The 21,669-nt window shown below is 34.9% G+C and overlaps 1 protein-coding gene and 1 pseudogene across 3 annotated transcripts; both read left to right on the top strand.

Moving 5' to 3' along the window:
- Positions 1-1,870: 1,870 nt before the first annotated feature.
- Positions 1,871-10,407, top strand: LOC107938338 (alpha-L-fucosidase 2-like; annotated as a pseudogene).
- An 80-nt stretch (positions 10,408-10,487) lies between these two features.
- Positions 10,488-13,814, top strand: LOC107938321 (uncharacterized). Of its 3 annotated transcripts, none has more exons than XM_016871443.2 (3): positions 10,488-10,746; positions 12,125-12,243; positions 13,574-13,814. In XM_016871443.2, exons 1-3 carry the CDS (start codon positions 10,592-10,594, stop codon positions 13,579-13,581), a joined length of 282 nt encoding a protein of 93 aa, XP_016726932.2. In that variant the 5' UTR covers positions 10,488-10,591; the 3' UTR covers positions 13,582-13,814. The 3 variants fall into 3 exon arrangements, with proteins under 3 accessions (XP_016726932.2, XP_040938422.1, XP_040938421.1); XM_041082488.1 differs by lacking the exon at positions 13,574-13,814 and adding an exon at positions 12,517-12,585; XM_041082487.1 differs by lacking the exon at positions 13,574-13,814 and having other exon boundaries at positions 12,125-12,285.
- Positions 13,815-21,669: the final 7,855 nt, after the last annotated feature.

Raw genomic sequence — 21,669 nt, 5'->3', positions numbered from 1 at the left:
TGTTAGTTAAAGTGACGTCTTCCTTCATTAAATATATAAAGAATTTTTGTAATAGAATTTTTATTACAATCATCAAAAATCATACAAATTCGTATTAGAATCATTATTGTATTGCTCTCAATTCAATTTGTGGACATGGAAAACCATATGCAAGGTAGGAGATTATTCTCAAGGAGAATAATTCAAAGTGAAGTGGACCGATGTGTATTTTTTTCCCTTTCATGTATGTTAGTGAGTTTTTTGAATTTCAAGAAGGGCATTTTTTTTCATGGATATTATTGATAGCTTGGGAAAAGTGTGGACGGTTTTGACAAAATTCTATACTCATGAAGTCATTGGAAATTATGTTTCAATTGACTGGCCTCAATTTTCGAATGAGAAAGGATTAAAACCAAATGATGAAATCACTCTTATCGCAAGACCTCTACAAGAAGGCAGCAATGGAAGGCCTCAGCACAAATTCAAGGTTCTGATTAAAAGAAAAATAAGATTGTTTGGGCAAGATATTTGGGGAGAGGTCATGGTGTAAATTGCCAAAAACTTTTTACACCATTGTTGGGTTAGCCATTAGAAAATAAGAACAGATACAAAAACTGTCTTTCTGTATCAAATATTTCCTCATTTTTGTTTCATTTTCTCATGCATTTAAATTATGAACGTACTTTAGTTTGATATGAATTGTTTGTTAACAATAAAAAAGTACGATAAATTACTTTGTATTTTAAATTACAACATTTGGTCATTGAAAAAGAAAACATAGAGTGTAAAAATTAGTTTAATGAAAAAAAAATAGAATCTATTAGGGTAAGTAATGATAAATTTTGACAAGGTATAAATGATAAATAAAATTTGTTGATTACGAAATCGGCCCTCAAGAGATTGTTGAGCCTTGCTTTTTTCTCCACCTAATATTGTAATTATTCTAATAGTGATATATCTCTGGTGGGACATTAACTCCTCCAATTATATGGGCTTGTTCATAAAATCCCATTTTCATATAGGTTTATTATGTATTAAGGTTATTATCATCAGTCTTTAAAGATTAATTTGGAGTTATACATTATGTCAACAAATTATTTGTATTAATCAAAATTAATTTCCATTTTGTTGGGATTTAGGGTATGAACTAAAAAAAATATATTAGACATGATCAATAAAGTTAAGTTGACGAAAAGACTGTGTTTGTTCACTAGTTGAACGAAAAAGTTAAGTCAATTTACTTATAGACAATTACATTCTTATTTGCGTCTTAGTTAAAATGATGTCTTCCTTTATTGAGAATAGAAATGATTTTGTATTAGAATTTGTATTGTCCTTGACATTGAAAATCAAGTGTAAGCAGACATGGAAAAGCAAGTGCAAGCTATAAAATTATTTTCGAGGAGATTATTCGAAGTGAAGTGAAACTATGCATATTATTATTTATTTTCGTGTCTGTTGTATTTTTTGAGTTCAAAAAAGGGCTTTTGTTTTTTCATGAATTTTATTGATAAACGATTTTTGAGAAAATTCCACTGTAAATGAACTTTTGGAAATTATGTTTTAAAGCACTGGCTACAATTTTTGAAAGAGAAAAAACTAAAATCCTATGATGAAATCACTTGTAAAACCTCATATTGAATTCAAAGGAAAATAAGATTGTTTTGGCAATTCCTTTGTGCAATAGCGAAATTCATGTCTGGAAGGATTGATGGCACGTGGTTGGCTGAACCACAAACATTAATTTGCTTCAAAAGCAAAAAAAGAAGAAGAAGAAAGTCTCTAATGGATTTGATCTTCTGCTTAAAAAAACCAGAATTCTGTGAAAGGATTCAAATTACCATGGCATATTGTAACCCAAAGAAAGAAGTTTGGACTATTTGCGTATAGAAAACCCAAAACAAGAAGAAGCAATCTCTTTTCCTTCTGTCAGAAAGACAGCCCACACTCTTCACCACTCCTGCTCCTGGCTCTTTAAATATACATACACGATAACGATAAAAGAAAGAAACTTGAACCAGAAGTCAAAAAAGAAGCATTAGTTGGTATATCGTACAATCTCTACTTCTGATTTTGCGGTAATGAGAGATGAAGAGTGGATTATGGTGCGGAGACCCACAGTGGCCGATCTCTGGAACCCATGCTCCTCGGATTCAACTTCAAGGCCACTGAAAGTCATCTTCAACGAACCCGCCAAGTACTGGACCGACGCCCTCCCCGTTGGGAATGGTCGTCTTGGTGCCATGATTTGGGGTGGCGTCGCTTCCGAACTTATCCAGCTCAACGGTGAACTAATACTATATTTTCCTTTCGCTTTCTTGTCAAATCTTATCAAATTCTCTTTAATAACTTGTGTTACGTTTCTGAATGAATGAATAATAAGACCATTAAAATGAATATACATTACATGTGGTGTCTACAAATTATCAATGAAACTAGTAGAAAATGACTATTGTTAAATAATTTTGTAGAGGACACACTTTGGACTGGGGTTCCTGGAGACTATACAGACCCCAATGCTCCATATGTTAGAGTTAATATAGTCAAAGCAGTTGTAATATAGTCAAAACCGTTGTACCGATGTAAGTCTGTTAGCAGTTAGTCTGTTAGCAGTTAAAGATGATAGCAGTTAGAAAGGTTGCTGTAACGTCTGTCAGCTTCAGCTCTCATGCATGTATAAATACGTGCAACCTGCATGTATTAAGCAAGTCTTTGAATAAGATGTTTCTCTTCAGAGTTTTCTTCTTGTAATTTCACATGGTATCAGATGTAAGTATTTCCTGGTTTTTTTTCTTTTTTCTCTTTCGCTGTGCAGTTTTGTATTGGGCAAGATGACATCCAGTGCTTCTGATGGAGTTCTTGACAGTCGTTTCTTTTCAACAAAGCGTATTAGTGTTCTTCTTGATGATAATACGTATCTACTCTGGCGCCAGCAAGTTCTCTTGGCTGTGAAAGCGCATAAATTACAGCGCTTCTTGGATTCTCAAGAAACTCCGCCACCCTCGTTACTTGTCGATGATAATGGTGGTTCGTATGAAAATCCAGATTTTGCATTGTTTGAACAGCAGGATAGTGCCCTTGCTTCGTGGTTACTCTCTTCTATTAGTCAGACGGTGCTTCCTCATCTCATTGGCATGGATACTAGCGCCAAGATTTGGAATGCGGTTGTTGCTTTGTTTGGTAGTAAAACAACCTCTAAACTGATGGCATATCGTCGAGCGTTACACTCTCAACGCAAAGGTGACCTTGGCATGAAGGAGTTCTTGATGAAGGTTAAGGGTTGTTGTGACAATCTTGCTAGTTGTGGAGAAATCATTGGAGAGCATGAACACATTACTGCAATCCTTAATGGCCTACCTCCAGATTATGAATCGATTATCACAATTATTACAGCGAGTCAGATTCCCTACACGGTACAAGGAGTAACCTCTATGTTTCTTGATACTGAGGCTCGTCAGCAGATCGTAAGTACTGAAGTATCCAGCTCGGCAAACTTGGTGTTGAATGAGTCTTCTGATGATCCTGGTTCACTACCTGCTTATCAGCCATCATCTTCAGTTCGAGGACGTGGGCGAGGGCGTTCGTCTAGCTCAAGAATTCAATGTCAGCTTTGTGGGAAGGCTGGTCATCTTGTTGACCGCTGCTACCATCGTTTTGACTCATCATACAAGAGTAGCAACTATAGACCCCCTCCACAAGCAAATATGTGCATGACTGGTTCTAGTTCATCCGCACCTTGGAGTCCGTCTACACCTTGGTTTTCTTATCCTCAGCAAAGTCCTCCGTGGGGTTCTCCAGGTTGGTGTTTTCCTCCTCCTTCATCTGTCTGTCCTAACCCGTTTGTTGGTAGCTCTCCACAACAGGTTAGTATGCCCCAACAAGTCAGTATGCCATCTGCTGGTGTCACACCACCTCAAGCTTATGTTGCAACTCCTGAAACAGTAGCTGACAATGCATGGTATCCAGACTCTGGTGCAACACACCACCTCACCAATTCAGCTACTTTGGTTGGTGACGGTGGGTCATGTAACGGACCAGGAAAGGTTTTTGTTGGTAATGGTTCTGCATTACCTGTTTTATCTACTGGGCAGTCCTCATTAATCACGAGATCTCAACCATTGTACATGCGATCTTTACTGCTTGTTCCTGGAATTACTAAAAATCTATTATCTGTGTCAAAGTTTGCTAAAGATAATCAGGTAATGTTTGAGTTCTTGCCTACTCAGTGCCGGGTGCGTGATTTAAGGACCAGAGAAGTGCTTCTTCGAGGGTTGGTGCATCATGGGTTATATAAGCTTCAACTCAACAAGTCTCCTGCACCTACAACTCTGTCTCATGCTGCTCAATGTCTTACAACAAGCACAAAGCTTCCTATTAGTGTTTGGCATGCTAGATTAGGCCATCCATGTAAAGCAACACTTACAAAAGCTCTTCTTCAGTGTAATATACAGTTTATAGACAGTAATAAATTTGTTGACTGTGTTGCCTGTCACTTGGGTAAAGAACGCAAGCTTCCGTTTTCAAAGTCATGCACTGAGTATTCCTCACCTTTGCAATTAGTAGTGGCTGATGTCTGGGGACCCGCTCCTGTTGTATCCAACGGTTTTCGCTACTATGTTGCATTCACTGATGCTTATTCACGCTACACATGGCTCTATTTTTTGAAGAATAAGTCTGATATTGCTACTGTATTTCCACAGTTTCACCTTCAAGCTGAGAGGATGCTTGGTACTAAGCTCAAAGTTCTACAAACTGATGGGGGAGGGGAGTTTCAGGCTTTGAAGAACTATTTGAGTCAACATGGGATTCTACAGAGGCTCACATGTCCATACACATCAGCTCAAAATGGGCTTGTCGAACGGAAACATCGCCAGGTAGTTGAAATCGGTCTGTCTATGCTAGCTCATGCCACTATGCCCTTGTTATTCTGGAATGAAGCATTTTGCAGTGCAATATTCTTGATTAATAGATTACCCTCTCAACCCTTAGGTGATATATCCCCATATGAAAAACTTTTTAAAACAAAGCCAAATTATTCTTTCCTTCGAACGTTTGGTTGTCTATGCTTTCCTAATCTGAGACCTTTCAACAAAACAAAATTACAATTTCGATCCACTCCCTGTGTTTTTCTTGGCTATTCTCCCTTGCACAAAGGTTACAAATGTAGAGACCCTACAGGCAAAATTTACATTAGCCGTCATGTCACATTTAATGAAGCTATTTTTCCCTATAAAACTCATACCTCAATAGTCAAGCCGTCCATATCTAACACTTCACAAATAAATTCAAAATTGTTTGCCATAAAGCCTAGTCCTGTAGCTCATCATAACACCTACTAATATTTCTTCAACACCTGTCTCATCTACTCCAACAACTGCAATGCCTATTTCACAGCCCACTTATTCAACATTAGCTCACTCACCATCCACCTCACCCATATTACCTACGGCTTTATCACATATACCAACACAACCTTCTTCTTCCACGTTAGTCCAATTACCGTCCACTCCATCCATATCACCTTCAGCCTCACCACCTATTCCAATACAAACCACTCATTCTGTCCCAACAAATACTCATTCCATGATCACAAGGAGTAAAGTTGGCATTTTCAAACCAAAAGCTTATCTGAGCGAGGTGTCTACTTCTTCAAGTGCTGTCAGTAAGTGAAATTAGTGATCAAAAGTCCAAAGAAATGTTAAGGGAATGTTAGAGTTAATATAGTCAAAGCAGTTGTAATATAGTCAAAACCGTTGTACCGATGTAAGTCTGTTAGCAGTTAGTCTGTTAACAGTTAAAGATGATAGCAGTTAGAAAGGTTGCTGTAACGTCTGTCAGCTTCAGCTCTCATGCATGTATAAATACGTGCAACCTGCATGTATTAAGCAAGTCTTTGAATAAGATGTTTCTCTTCAGAGTTTTCTTCTTATAATTTCACACCATATGCTCTCTCAGAGATTAGAAAGCTTGTTGATAGTGGTGAATTTGCTGAAGCTACTGTAGCATCAGCCAAGTTGGTTGGAAATCCTGCAGATGTATGTTACTTCTTTTCCTTATTATTATTATTATAAAAAACTTGTGTGAAGGCAATGTAAAATTATAGAATTTGCCAAACTATTTCTTTGATTTAGGAGTTAAATTCATGAATCACAGGTCTCAGTTTAATTTGTTCTACTGGAAAATATTGAAATTGTTCTAAGAAGCTTATCTGGGTGATTTTTGCCTTTTAATGATGGACGTTTATCAACTACTTGGTGATATCAAGCTGGAATTTGATGATTCTCATCTGAATTATGATAAAGAAACGTATCAAAGAGAGCTGGACTTGGATAATGCAACTGTGCAAATAAAATATACTGTGGATGGTGTAGAATTTTCCAGAGAGCATTTTGCCTCTAATCCCGACCAAGTAATGGTAACGAAGATTTCTGGGAGCAAGCCTGGGTCTGTATCCTTTACTGTATATCTGGACAGCAAGTTAGATCACCATTGTAAAATGAACGGTGAAAGTCAGATTATAATGGAAGGACATTGCCCAGAAAAGCGAATCCCACCACAAGTGTATGCAGATGACAAGCGAAAGGGTATCCAGTTTTCTGCTGTTCTTGATTTAAAGATTAGCAAGGGGAATGGCATCGTACATATTCTAGATGACAGCAAGTTAAGGGTTGAAGGTTCTGATTGGGCTATTTTCCTTCTGGTGGCATCATCTTCATTTGATGGGCCATTCACCAAGCCATCAGATTCTAAGAAGGATCCTACTTCAGATTCTCTCAATGTCCTGAAGTCGATTAGTAATCTGTCACATGTTGATCTTTATGCTCATCATTTGGATGACTACCAGAATCTGTTCCGCCGTGTCTCACTGCAGTTTTCACAAAGTTCAAGATTTGTTGTGTGCCTCAAGAAAAATCAAGACGGTAGAGTTCCAACAACGGCTGAGAGAATAAAATCTTTTCAAATGGATGAGGATCCATATCTTGTCGAGCTTCTGTTCCAGTTTGGCTGGTATTTACTTATTTCTTCTTCACGGCCTGGAACTCAGGTGGCTAACTTGCAAGGAATATGGAACAAAGATCTTGAGCCAAAATGGGAGTATGTCTACATTCCGTTTCTCTTATTTTTCTCATTTAATCTTGCTTGTGTGATGTATGTCCTGTGGAACATTATATCTACAGCCATTATATCCATCAAAGTATTACTTGGATTGTGACTGGTTCTGTTACCTCTGTCCTCAGCTCTGCTCCTCATTTGAACATCAATCTTGAAATGAATTATGGCCTTCCTTGCCATGCAACCTTAGTGAATGCCAGGAGCCCTTATTTGATTTCCTCAGTTCCCTATCGGTCAATGGTCGTAAAACTGCAGAAGTAAGAGTCTTCCCTTTAAACTAAACCTGCTACACTGATTTAGTCTTGTAAATATAACCTGTTTATACCTGCTAAATTACATGGTTGGAACTTCGAATCGAGTGTTCTGATTCCTGCAATGATTTGAAAGTCATAGGTCCTGCATTTTGATATGTAGATATCTGGCTTCTTATTAGGGTTTTTCTTTACTGGGAAACGAACATACTGCCCTTCCTCCTCTAACCTAGAAGCCATAGTTTTATAACAGTAGACCTTGACAATAATATCTTATGGCTTATGAGGTATATGTTCCTCCTTTTTCTATTTTACATTTTTTCATATGAAAATTTCTTTGTAACACAATCTACAGGTCAACTATGAAACAAGCGGTTGGGTTGTACATCATAAATCTGACATATGGGCAAAATCATCAGCAGATGCTGGTGATGTTGATTGGGCATTATGGCCCATGGGTGGAGCTTGGCTTTGTGTTCATCTGTGGGAGCACTACACATACACCATGGACATTGTGAGATCCTGATATTTTTGTAACATATTTTCCATTTCCTGGTAAAACATCACAATAAAAACTAGCTCCTTGTTAGAGGAATGCTATTTCTGTTATCTCAGAATTGTTTTTCTCGCTGCTGTTAAGTGCACAATATGAAGTGCCTTCATAGCCAAAACTCCAAGTTTATGATTCTTTTATCAAATGAGAAGAATTTACTACTTTTATCTTGCAGCATTGTAATGCTGATACTATCATTTTCTTAACACACAATACATTATGAAATGACTTTTAACTATTAAATATGTCCTATGTTTTTAGGATTTTCTTAAAGACAAGGCATACCCTTTGTTGAAAGGGTGCGGGCTATTTCTGTTAGATTGGTTGATCGAAGGGAAAGGAGGTTATCTTGAAACTAACCCATCAACATCTCCTGAACATGACTTTATCGCTCCAGATGGTAACCGTGCTAGTGTGAGCTATTCATCAACCATGGACATGGCAATCATAAAAGAAGTCTTCTCTGTGATTGTTTCAGCTGCTGAGGTGAATCCCTTATTCTAAACTTAACAAGAAGAATCCTAGTTCTCCATTTCACTAAACTCTTTATGTTGGTACAGGTTTTGGATAAAAATGAGGATGATTTAGTAAAAAGAGTGCGTAACGCTCAATCGAGGCTTTACCCAACCAAAGTTGCGAAAGATGGTTCCATCATGGAATGGGTATGTCAGTAACTCCACAAAGTTAAAGCTAACTTTTCAAGACCTTGATTTTCAGTCATAAGTCAGTGTATCAAAACTGTTGATATTTTCCGGTTAAGAACTTACCTGTTTGATAGACAGGCACAAGATTTTCAGGACCCTGATGTGCATCACCGACATCTTTCACACTTGTTTGGGCTTTTTCCTGGACACACAATGACAATTGAAAGCATGCCAGACCTTCGCAAAGCTGCAGAGAATACACTTCATAAACGAGGTTGGTCTTTGTTGGCTATCTGGATTGTTTATTTAGTGTTTCTGCCCTCCTCTATAATATTGGTCTATTGCATCCAGTCTACACTCTGCAGTTAGTGTCCTTTGCTTTTTTGGTTTTCAACATGTTGCTTCTCTATGGTGATAGTTTATACTTGATCCTCAAGAGTAGGGCAAACTTGCCTAAGCCAATATAGAACATAAAAATAATGAATGTTTGTCAATATTATTTGTCAAAATATGAGATTATATAATTTATTGCATGTGAAAGATTGTTTTTACAATGTGATGAAGGAATGTCCCAGAATCAACTTCTTTGCTTAAAGGCTTAGTTTGTACAACTTTGGATCCTATCTTGTATAGAATATAGCTTATAAGTTCAATTTTTTTATTGCATCAACTGTTTTCGTGCATTCCATTAGATTAAATTGTACCCAAGAAATTTTAGAGTTCAAGCTGACTATTTTTGTAATAGTCGGGTAGGCTTTTTCTCTTTTATCTTCATCATTTTACCAGGAGAGGAAGGACCAGGATGGTCCACCATGTGGAAAGCTGCTTTGTGGGCACGTCTTCATGACAGTGAGCACTCATATCGGATGGTCAAACATTTAATATACTTTGTGGATCCAGAACATGAGAAAGCTTTCAGAGGTGGAATATACAGTAACTTATTTGCAGCACACCCTCCTTTCCAGATAGATGCCAACTTTGGGTAAGCTACACCGTCTGTTTTCTTCATCAATTAGATATGATCACTAAAGAAACACTAATCAGTTGACTTTTTGAACCAATTTGGTTTTAGCTACTTCTGGTTTCAAACATTCAAAACATATGAAACTGAGTAAGGTGTTATGTTTTGTGAATTTTGGTGTCAGTTTTACTGCAGCAGTTGCAGAAATGCTAGTTCAAAGTACCTTGGAAGACCTATACTTGCTTCCTGCTCTTCCCCGGGATTATTGGGGAAATGGGTGTGTGGAAGGATTGGTGGCACGTGGAGGATTGACAGTCAACATTTGCTGGAAAGAAGGAAATCTCCACCGACTAGGTCTTTGGCTGAAAAACCGGAAATCTTGGAGAAGATTCAGATTACACTACAGAGAAACTATGGTATCTGTAAACCTATCATGTGAAACAATGTACACATACAATGGACGGTTAGACTGTGTGAGTACTTACTCTTTACTATAATAAAAAGATGGAATATGGATCCTTTTGGTGTTTATGTTAAATAAAATTGAGGAACTTTGGCTCCTTCTTTCTGCTTCAGTTCTTGTCCTATGTCTCCTCTCTTTGACTGTTATCTGATATTCTAGGCCAGATGCTAGCAATCTCGTTGTTTAGAGTTTAAGTGTTAAACTACATAAAATATCAAAGATGGTGCATCAAAACAGAGATTGATTGCATGGATTAAACCACCAGATATTTAGCTCAATTGGATCGGCCTCCTCCATTACAGGTGCATGGAATAGCTATGGACATGCTGCGTTTTCTTTTTGCTGTGTTCTTTCATTGCATTGCATTGAAGGTTGTTATTTTTGGTAAGGTTTCTAAGTGAAGAAAAATGTGTTTCAAAGGCCTAGGCAGTCTGGATCAACTATAAGCAGTCGAAAGGCCCAAAAAGGCTTCAAATGTTCAGCCTACTAGAATTGGCAAACGGGAGACAAAACACACCCATCCCCTTAAACCCTAACCAAAACCTTACTGAATTACTACATCCGGCTTCTGTCGTGTCTTATCACTCTCCGTAATTACCGTTCCGTCCAAAAAGCTTCACTGGGAAAATGTCTTGGCGTGGTGCAGGATCCCTCTCTCGCTCCGTCATGTCTGCCGCCAGAGCTCCATCGCTCCGCACCCCTGCGCCTATGCCTCGCGTCCGTCTCCCTACTTCCTCAGCTCCCCGCCTTCAGTCACGCCGTCTCTCCTTCGCCCCTTCCAGGTCTTTTCTTTAAACTTCTCTTTTGGCTCTGCATTACATGGAAGTCGGGAATAGAAGCAAAGCGGCTTAAAAGTAGCTAATTTTCAGTTAACATTGATTTTTATTGTAAAATTACTAGAAATAACTCTTGGTGGAAAATTATTTCCTGCGAAAGTGATTCAAATCCGATTACTGTATTGGTTTGAGTTTATTTACTAAACTTCTATTGCCTCGTTTATTGATTGGAAAATATAGCAGTAAAATTATGGAATGTTTTGAACATGAATTTGAAAATTTGAGTTTCTCGTGTAATCTACACAAATAGTCACTTTTATTTATCTCAGGTTACATTTTAGTCACTTATATTTAAAATGTTACGTTTTAGGCACTTATGTTATTATTTTGTTACAAAGTGATAACTCTACCGTTAAGCTTCATTATCTCTCTAACGGTAATCGTAGGTGGTAAATAAAATAATTAGGAACAAGAACAGTGAAAGTAACCACTCTTTTCTGAAAATTTTAAAATTAGCTTGAATGAAACATGTTTCTAGTTTCATTTTATGAGATGTCTATTGACGCAAAATAAAATACATGTTTACAAAAAATTTTAAAAAGTAGAAGTAAAATTCAAGAATTTTAATTTAGGGTTTTCATTAAATAATAAAAAATCTAATCTTTTGTTTTTCAGTGCTGAATAAAAGAGATAGAGGAATACAAAGAAGACATACTTGAACCTTCCATTGAATCCAACTTTAAGAAGCAGTCAATTTGATTTCAACTATTTTGATATTAATAATAGTTTTTCTAGTCAAATGAGAAAAAAAACCATTGAAAAAAAAAAAGAGATGAAAAAAATTAAAAAGATGATATGAACAATTTTTTTAGTTAAGGTTTAGGTTTAAAAATTTTAATTAATTAAATTTTTTAATTAAAAATCTATTTTCAACCCATTTAGAAATCCAAGTTAGCACTTAAAATCTAGTTGGACTGCCACTTAGGATTATCGTTAAAGAGATAACGGAACTTAATGGTAGAGTTATCACTTCGTAACAAAATAATAACATAAATGACTACAACGTAACATTTCAAACATAAGTGATTGAAATGTAACCTGAGGCAAACAAAAGTGACTATTTTTATAGATTAACCATCCTTGAATTGCATTTTTTTAAAAATCCAAGTTCTCAAAACGTAACCTAAATGTATAGTTTATAGTCCAAATTCCAAGTCTCTTTTCATACAAGTTTATTGGGATTCATACAAGTTAATGAGGGCCTGTTTTTTTTTCTTTTTATTTTATTATTTTTTTTATGAAAAAGAATTCCAGTTTGCTGACATTTTCTATTGACAAAATGAAATGGCTAAAGACATATTGGGGTTTCTCATGCTTGTTTCAGGAATTTGGGAGAATTGGGATGTGTCCAGTCGTTCTTGCCTCTACATAACTTGGTTCCCATGCCTTGTCTTACTTCGCATCTTACTGTTAACGTGCGGGCTTGTTGTGAGCTGTCTCATGGTACCTTCTGTCGTTCTTGTCAGGATCGCTAGTAGTCTCTTTGTGTGTCTTACTATATCTAGGATATATGGAAAAGAAATTGATGGAACGGAGTTTTTCTGATTTCTTTTATTCACTTCTCTTGAGTCTTTTATAACTTTCAACTATGCAAAGTAGATACTTGGTTTTTTATAATTGCTTTGTGATTATTGTGCTATATTTACGAAAAAGACGTAAACTAGGTAAATTTTATAAATTTGGTTAATGAGAAGGAATTGGGATTGGGATTGATAGGGAGGAATGGAAAAGATGGGTGATGCACGTGGACTTTCGATCAGCTAAAGGAGAGAATGATTCCACCTTGTAGGTTTCCTTTATTATTATTATTATTATTATTATTTTACCCTTACTGTGAAAGTATAAAGAAATGTACCTTAACCAACAGTTTTAAAGTAAACAGATAAAATTTAACCTTTTTTCTCTCGGCTTGTTTTAAATAAATGCTTTTAAGTGACATACCTCTTTTAAATGTTGGCCATTGGGTTTTGACACTATCAAAGGCAATTTGATAAAAGAAAGGGTCAAAGGGCCTAACATTTCCTTGTTCAGTCCGTGCAAAATGCTATTACCTAAATATGGTGCAGCAACATAGGAGCAATGATCTTGATATGGTCTCTACCCTTTAAATACTTCTTGTACTGAACTATACTTCGATTCATGTTTTTTTGTCCTTATGAGTGCTAGATTTTTAACTGTTGCACCTCTTTTTTTTTTTTCGTGTGTTAAAACCATAATAATATTAGAAAAGAAGAATATGTCTTTAACTGTTTAACTTTAGCTGTTAAAATATGTTATCCTTAGCAGTTTGTTGAACATTGTTTTGCTGATTTAGTGCTTCGCACCCTGTTGGAAGGCTAGGAAGGTGTCTCTACTGAATCTCATGTTTATCTTACAATTGTCATTGGTATTTACAGTAACTGACAATCACTAGTATTAGACATTCAAAGAACATTGAAATGCTTGCACTCCTAGACTACGCTATACTTCAAGCTAAATTGTTCTCTAGTTAAAACAGTGACAAGTTAGGGTGGAAAAATGTTCCTCACGTTTACTTTTGGTGATCACTCAAATCACTTTGCTAACTTGTCACAATGACTGGGGAATCTTGTGCTTTTGGTTCTTGTTGAAGGCTTCTGTCATTGAGTAGTTGCTTGAAGAAAAATTGATATCAATAATAATTTGTTGGTTGAACAACATTTGGTAGACAAGAAATAAATTTGATAGGACTTGAGGTGAACTGCTATCGGAAGTGTTGAACCTTATGTGATAATTATTTGTGCCTCCATTGCAGGTACTTGAAAGGCCATGGATTAGCGCTGCTGAGTGCAACAAGCGAATTGAGGGAGTCCAATATTAGTTTGTCCTGTGGGGGTCAGAGGCTAGGTACTCTTACCATAAATTATCCAAAAAAAAAAAAAAAAGGTTATGTTTTATGCTACTGCCAGGAAAAACCTTTAATTTTTAATTTTCTTATATGATCGACCTGTAGGTACTTTAGTTGCTCTTATTGATCAATAACTCCATTTTTGTGATGCATGGTATTGGTAGCTTAACGAAACTGTTTTTTAGGAATTTTCAATGTATGATTTTGCACATAAGAGATCCACTGTGATTGCATGAATTAGCGGACATGTTATGGAGTATATTGTGCCTGTTGAGTTTTGGCCAGCACCTATGTTTGCACATGGGGTGCCTGTAATGAGCAGAAGCAGCTCTTGCTGTCAATTCATGCAGCATGACCCACTTGAGCGACATGTTTGTGGAGCAATTATAGCTCCATCTTTGAGATTTGGTGGATTGTCCAAAGGCCAAAACTGTTGGTGTTCTAGTGGGTGATGGTCCATGTGCATCAATCCCTTGGTTTCCTATTTCCACTCACTTCACCTTCCTCCATAACTTTTTTATTCTGGTCAAAACAACATTTGAAAGTCAAAATATAGACCAGGCCGCATAACTAAGCCAAGTCTGATGTTCCTGTTTTTGAGGTTATTGGTTAAGAATCATAGTTTCTTCTTGTTCCATCTACATCAAATTGAACAGATTGTCAACTAAGTTGAGTTCTCAAAACATTCATCAAGATTCGGGGTGGGATGTGCTGATCTATATTAAAAAAAGGTGGTTTTGAGTTTATGTGTATAAAGGAGAGTTGGTTGCTGCGCCCACATGTAAGCTGTTGAGTGCCCGCATTGTGGGGGACGACTCTTTGTGGATAACTGATCCCCGGATCCAAAGTAAATGAAACATGCGTACTTGCCTTCTATATCCCCACTGACTCGTTAATCAACAGTCGTTGGTGCAATAAAGACTTTACTCTTCCCTTTTTGTTAGACACTAAAATAAAATTCATACAAATTTAAACTAGTCGTAAATTCCAAAATATTAAATTAGGTCAAGATTTGTTAATTAGGGCTCCTTTGGATGCCCAGTTACTTCCAGTGAAGCACGTTTATTCTTGATTTTGGTGCAATTGCACCACATATACTCGTTTGGATGACAACAAATTTGGCCAGCCAAAGAGTTTTCAACGCACTAGTGAGGAAGTTTTAGACCGGAGTGTCAAATACCAGTAAACAAAACACAACTATAGTAGGTAATATTTTTACCACTTTATCCTTAATATGGGTGTGAAAATAAGACTTTTGGGTATCCAAATAAGTAAATTACAAATGTTATTATTATATAGCAATTAAATAAATTTTATTCTTTTATATATGTTGATGTAGTAAATATATAAATTTATTATAAATTATATAAATTATATGTTTATTGTAATAATTATTTTAATATTTACCATAAATATATTTTAGAATAAATATATAAATAAAAGTTAATTATAAATAAGTAGATATATGAACTTTATGTAATGTAATGTTTATTAATAAAATTTTTGTTTTAATATAAATAAAAAATTAATATATATTATTTAATATGGTATAATTATTTATTTTACATATATAATTTAATTTAATTTAATTTAATTTAATGTAATGTAATGTCTTTAATAGTTATTTTTTATTTTCATCTCACCACTACATTGTGTTTGAATCCAAACACACCCCACCGCTGTTTCTAATCTCACCGTTACAGTATCCAATCTCACCGCCACAATAAATAATCTCACCGCTACCACTGTTTTTGATCTCACCGGAAGTAAACGCACCGCCCATCCAAACTAAGCCTTAGTAATTAATTAATCAAATGAAAGTAATAAATGAGAAGGGTGGATGGGTTCAAATTCTGTGGCGTCACAATCAGTAAAGCAGCCAACCAGTTGGGTTGGCAATGGAGATTCTGAAGTGGTGCAGAAAGCAAAAATAATAAAGTGCTTTTTCTAAAACTACAGTGAAGTGGCTAAAAAGTTATGAACACATCATTCTGAAGACCACCTTCGATTTCAGTAGGAATCATTATCATCAAGGTTATGGGTGAGTAATCAATCATCTCTTATCCCCCTCCGTCAGCACCATTGTTCTTATTCTGTCGTATTCTAGTTTAGAGAATCCATTGAAAAGCAATGCATGGCGGACGTTGACAATTAATTAACCCACACCAAATCTTTAAATTTTTTACCCCCTTTTCATTTACCTTTTGCAAATCTCAATAGCAAAGCTAATACCATTTTTTGCGACGAAATTATTTTCAACAAAGTAATATGAATTTTTCTTTTGACGAAAATTTTGTGGCAAATAATCAAGTTTATTTTACCTACTTTTTGACAATTATTCTCTCATATATTTGTCAAAAATAGTTTGACCTACTATTCATTCATACCATATCATTTCTAATGAAAATTTCCGACCATGTTATAATATCTCTTTTGTAGTTGTAATTGAATGATGAACAATATTTTAGTTCACAATTGTAAATTATATTCATACAAAATCAATTTGTTACTTTGCATGTTGTGAAGCTGATGTAGCTAGACTTTTGTCAACATAAAAACCATGATAGTCAGGCATAATATGAAATTTTTAATTGGTAGTTTTTAGACATTATATTTCAAATTATTTTATCTTGTAAAACGTAGCAAAAATTAGGTACAAGATTGTGTGAAGATTCCTCAAGTACAATACAAGAGAGTTGTGTCTCGATCAAAAATTATAAAAGTTAAAGAAAATAAGTCTTATGATGTTTGAAGTCTCGATCGATATCTCAAAATGAAGATAAGGTAGATAGAACAACATTTTGAATGAGGAATGAACCACACCTTTGAATTGGTGATAATGGATAACATTGATCTAAAAAAAGTCTATATTAAACATAGAATAACTCCACTTCCAAACAAAGTTTTAAGAGGAAATTTTAGAGTGTAAAATATGTTCATCGAGGAACTATTGTGTGAAGAGAGTTTATCATTTTGAATGATTAGTTAGAAAACAGTCACTTGGTAATTAAGATAGTAAGTGTGAGAATCAAACTAATATGTACAAAGATGAGGTTGCAACTTGAGTGAGAGGGTTAGGCTTAAATCATCAAGTTATTTGTACTATATGAATTTTAGTGGATTGATTCTCTAAGCAAGACTCCACAAATGTAGGTTAAGTTCGAACTACATAAACATTTCTTGTATGATTAATTTTCTTATAGTTGTTCTACTAGTTGGGGCCACAAATCTTACCATAACCTAGCCAAGTATACAATCATTTGGTGACCCTAAACCCTACATCTAGTCAGTTCACATAGAAGCCATGAAAAAATGATGATCAATAACTCGACCACCACTTCTAGATAGATCAAACTACTCATGTTGGAAAGCTAAAATGAAAGCCTTTATTAAATCCATTGATGAAAAGGCATGGAGAGTTGCGAGAACCTTCACAAACAGTTGAGAAGATTCTTAAGCCTGAAGTTACTCGGACTACTAAAGAAAATAAGACAACAAACTACAGTTCCAAAGCCTTGTATGCTATCTTTAATGAGGTGGATCTATAAGAACTTTAAAGGATTTCAAGATGTGTATCAGCAAGAGAAATATGAAATATCTTAGAGATTGCACATGAATGAATTTCTAGAGTGAATATGCCAAAACTCCATATGCTCACCACTAGCTTTAAAACTTTATGCATGTCTAAATCTAAATCTATCTTTTATTGTTATTCTAGACTATGTGATATTGTTAATAAGGCTTATGCTTTGGGTGAGATATATTCTAAAGAAAAATAAGTTTGTGAAGTGCTAAGATCACTACCAGAAAAGTTTGGCATATAAGTTGTTACCATTGAGGAAACCAAAGATATCAACAAAATGAGACTAGGTAAGTTTATTAGGTCTTTACAAAATTTTGAAATGAATCTTGAAGATTCTAGACATGAAAGGAATAAAAGAAACAAAAACTATGCTTTCTTTGTGTAAAAAAAATGAACACATTTACAAACACAATTGATGAAACTTCTGTAGTTGTTAAAGATTTGCAAAAAAGAATTAGCCTTGTTGACTAAGAACTTAAACAAGGTCTTCAAAAGGTACTCTAAAAAGAAAAAGTCTAGTGAGAATAAAGGAAAGAAGAAGCTTCTTTTGCTAATAAAAATCCAAAAAGAAAGGAAAAGGCATTTAGTGCCATGATTAATGGTCACATCCAGGCAAAATGTTCAAACACATTAAAAAAAAAGTATTTCAATATCACATGGAGCGATACTTTAAAAGTGAAAATTATGAAGATTATCATATAAGTAATCATGTTACATTTTCATTTACGTTCAAAGGTACAGATGATAGTGACAATGATGATAATGATGCAGATACACAGTTAGATTAATCCTATAAAATCATACTAGACAAATAGGATTTGTTGGGTAATGTGAATGGGAAGCTCAGTGGTGAGGTTTCAAGTCTCAAGGAGAAAAATTGTAAGCTTACCTAGCTCGTGTAAGGAAAAGAAGTTCAATTGAACAAAAATAAAACTAAACTTGATGTTGCTAAAGAGATCTCAAGAAGCTTTTGACAAGAAGTGAAAAACTTGATGAAGTCTTAGCTACAATTAAAAAAGAAGTTAAGGAATATAGGTTTGAGAATTATTGGTAATCATCTTTGCAAAATAAACCTTCTATTTTTATGAAAGTAGGAACATCAAGTACCACACTTGAAGACATGACCAATTTGAAGGGAGAATGGTAATTATCTATCACTATCGTGAAGTTGTTGGGCATATAAAACCCATATGTTACAAGATTTTGGGAGATAAGAAAAATCATTTATGGCACAACTAAAGTGACCATAGGAGTTGCCACAACACGGAACATGCTCATAGATTATATGGAGACAAATGAGCATAAATGTTTTATCATTTCTTACAGTGCAATGAAGGCTTCTACAAATACTCTGTGGTATTTTGCCAGTGGTTGCTCAAGACATATGGCTAGAGACATGGCAAATTTGAAAGATACTAAAAGTTACTTTAAGGGCAGAGTTACTTTTGGAGATGGAAAAAAAAAAGAAAAAGTTACAAGCAAAAATACATTGAACATTGAATATTTTCCTAATATTAAAAATGCGTTTCTTGTACAGGGATTGAAAACAAATTTGATAAGCATTAGTCAGCTATGTGATCAAGGCCTTCATGTAAAATTTAATAAAGATAGCTAGAAGTTAATTCATGAAGAAAATGTTATAATTATGAGGAGTGTCAAAACCTTTGATAATTGCTATAAGTAACTACATATGCAGTAGAGCTTTAATTCAAGACGGGGAGATTTAGCATCAAAAGCTAGGACATGTAAGCTATCAAAATTTGCAAAGATTAGTTCGATATGATGATATTTAGGGACTTCAAAAGTTTGGTAGTGAAATATCCAAACCTTGTGGAAATTATGTACTAGGAAAACAACATAAGATGTCTTATAAATAGTTGCCACATATAGTGACAAAACATCCATTGGAGTTATTGCACATGGATTTGTTTATTCCAATGCAAATAGAAAGCATGAGAGTAAGAAATATGTTTTCATTTGTGTTGATGATTATTCAAGACTTGAATTCTTAAAAAACGAATCATAAGTTTCAATAGTTTTAAAAGGTTTTCTACCAGATTAATGACTGAGAAGAGTAAAATAATTAGGAAGATCAATCGTATTAGAATTGGAAATGGTGTGGTTTTAATAATGATGAATTTGCAAGCTTTTGTGACATATTTTGGATAGCTCAGGAATTTCCAACCTCAAATACACCTCAATAGAACGGGATAATTGAAATAAAGAAATAACAAAGTACTTGATAACCTATAAAAGTAACATATTTTAATCTCATTCTTAATGCATTTTTGGATGATTAATTATGAAAATTAGTGAATTTGATGCTTCTAATCCTTTAAATTCATGTTTCTATACTTAGGAGAGTATTTGGGAGTGAAATGAGCGAAAAGTGAGCCAAAATCAAACAAATAGAGCTATTTTCAGGATCCACATGGCCTGGGCATTTCCACATAGGCTGGACACATGCCCGTGTGAGCCACACGGGCTGGACGCACACCCATGTGCCAGCCCGTGTCGATTTCGCAACCTGCTTCTCAAATACGCGAAAAAACCTAATTTTTAGGCTTTCTCAGCATTCTAAAGTCTATAAATACCTATTATAATAATACCTAAGGAGTAATTAGAGAAGATTGAAGAAAACACTCGAAGAAACCATCGGAGTCAACTCAGAAGTGGATCTCCATCAAGATTGAAGATCTCCTTTTAATTTCTTTCGAAGTTTTGTTGAATTTATTTATGTCTGATGATGATTCACTTAACTAACTAAAATCATGACAAAGACAAGCGCACCTATCGAATAATAGTATAGCTATGGTGAGTCGGGAATATTGTATCCACGAGGACTAAAAGTACTAGTACTTACTATCTTTCTATTATCTAGCCGGTAAATTGAAGAAGTTTGTCTTAAATCTAAAATGTTCTAATTACTTAGGATGCAACAGAGAATAAGTAAGAAAATAATCGAATAAATCAATGAGAGAGACAATACCTAGGAAAGAATCCACCTAGACTTCACTTATTATTCTGAAACTGAATTAAACTATTTATTCACTTGCCTTAATCTATAGAAATCCCTAAATTATATTAATATCTCTTTCGAGAGAAAAAATAACTAACTCTAGGTTGATTAATTGAAATCACTTTCTAATTAAAACCCCTATTGTCGCATTAACTCGATCTATGGATTCCTCTATTATATTTGACTCTAATCCGGTAGATTTATGTCGTCCTATTTGTAGGATTGCATGCAAATTCACTCAATTATGTCAGATCTACTCTTAAATAGGGACTTTTGCTCCACTGAGTTAAGCACATCAATCATGAATTAATATCCTGGAAACATTAAAACATAGAATAAGTACACATAATTGAGATCAAGAAATCAAGTATTTATCATGTAATTCAGAAAATTAAATAACAAGATCCATCATAGGTTTCATCTTCCCTAGGTATCTAGGGAATTTAGTTCATACTTTGGAAGGAAAACATCTCAAAATTAGGAAAACTAAAAAACATAAAGAAACCCAAAAACTTATAAAAAAGCTGATTGGAGATATTCAATCTTGAAAGAGATCTTGCTTCTGAGTTGATTCCGACGACGTTCTTCGAGTAATTTCTTCGCTCTTCTCTGCATCCTCCCCTTTAATCCCCTTCTAATATGTATTTATAAACTTTAGAATGCTTAGAAACCCTAAAAATTTAGTTTTTTTCACGTAAAAGAGAAGCAGGGTTCAAAATCGAGACAGGCTGGCACATGGGCGTGTGGCTAACCGTGTGGAAATGTCCAAGCCGTGTGGATCCTGGAAACAGCTCTTTTTGCCTGATTTTGGCTCGTTTTTGCTCATTTTGCTCCTCTATGCTCACCTAAGTATAAAAATATGAATTTAAAGGATTAGGAGCATCAAATTCACTAATTCACATAATAAATCATCCAAAAACACATCAAGAATTGGATTAAAAACATGTTACTCTTATGGCTTATCAATGTCTTATGGTTTTTTTGACTTTGATATGTTTTCATTCAAGATTATGAACTAATCCCCTAGATACCCAGGGGAGACTAGCATAATTGAGTGGAGTTACATGTAATCCTAGAAATAGGACAACATAAATCTACCGGATTAAAGTCAAATCTAATAGGGGAATCCATAGATTGAGTTAATGCGACGATAGGGGTTTTAATTAGAAAGAGATTTCAATTAATCAACCTAGAGTTAGTTGTTTTTACTCTCGAAAGAGATATTAACATAATTTAGGGATTTCTATGGATTAAGACACAAATGAATATATCATTTAATTCAATTCATAATAATAGGTGAAGTCTAGGTGGATTCTTTCCTGGGTATTGTCCCTCTCATTGGTTATCTTCGATTATTTTCCTATTTTATTCTCTGTTGCATTCTTAGTTAAATTAGTTTAG

The sequence above is a fragment of the Gossypium hirsutum genome, chromosome A12 (assembly GCF_007990345.1).
Source record: "Gossypium hirsutum isolate 1008001.06 chromosome A12, Gossypium_hirsutum_v2.1, whole genome shotgun sequence".
Classification (NCBI taxonomy): Eukaryota; Viridiplantae; Streptophyta; class Magnoliopsida; order Malvales; family Malvaceae; genus Gossypium; species Gossypium hirsutum.
The sequence above is the reverse complement of the archived record's forward strand: the minus strand, read 5'-3'. Positions and strand labels throughout refer to the sequence as shown.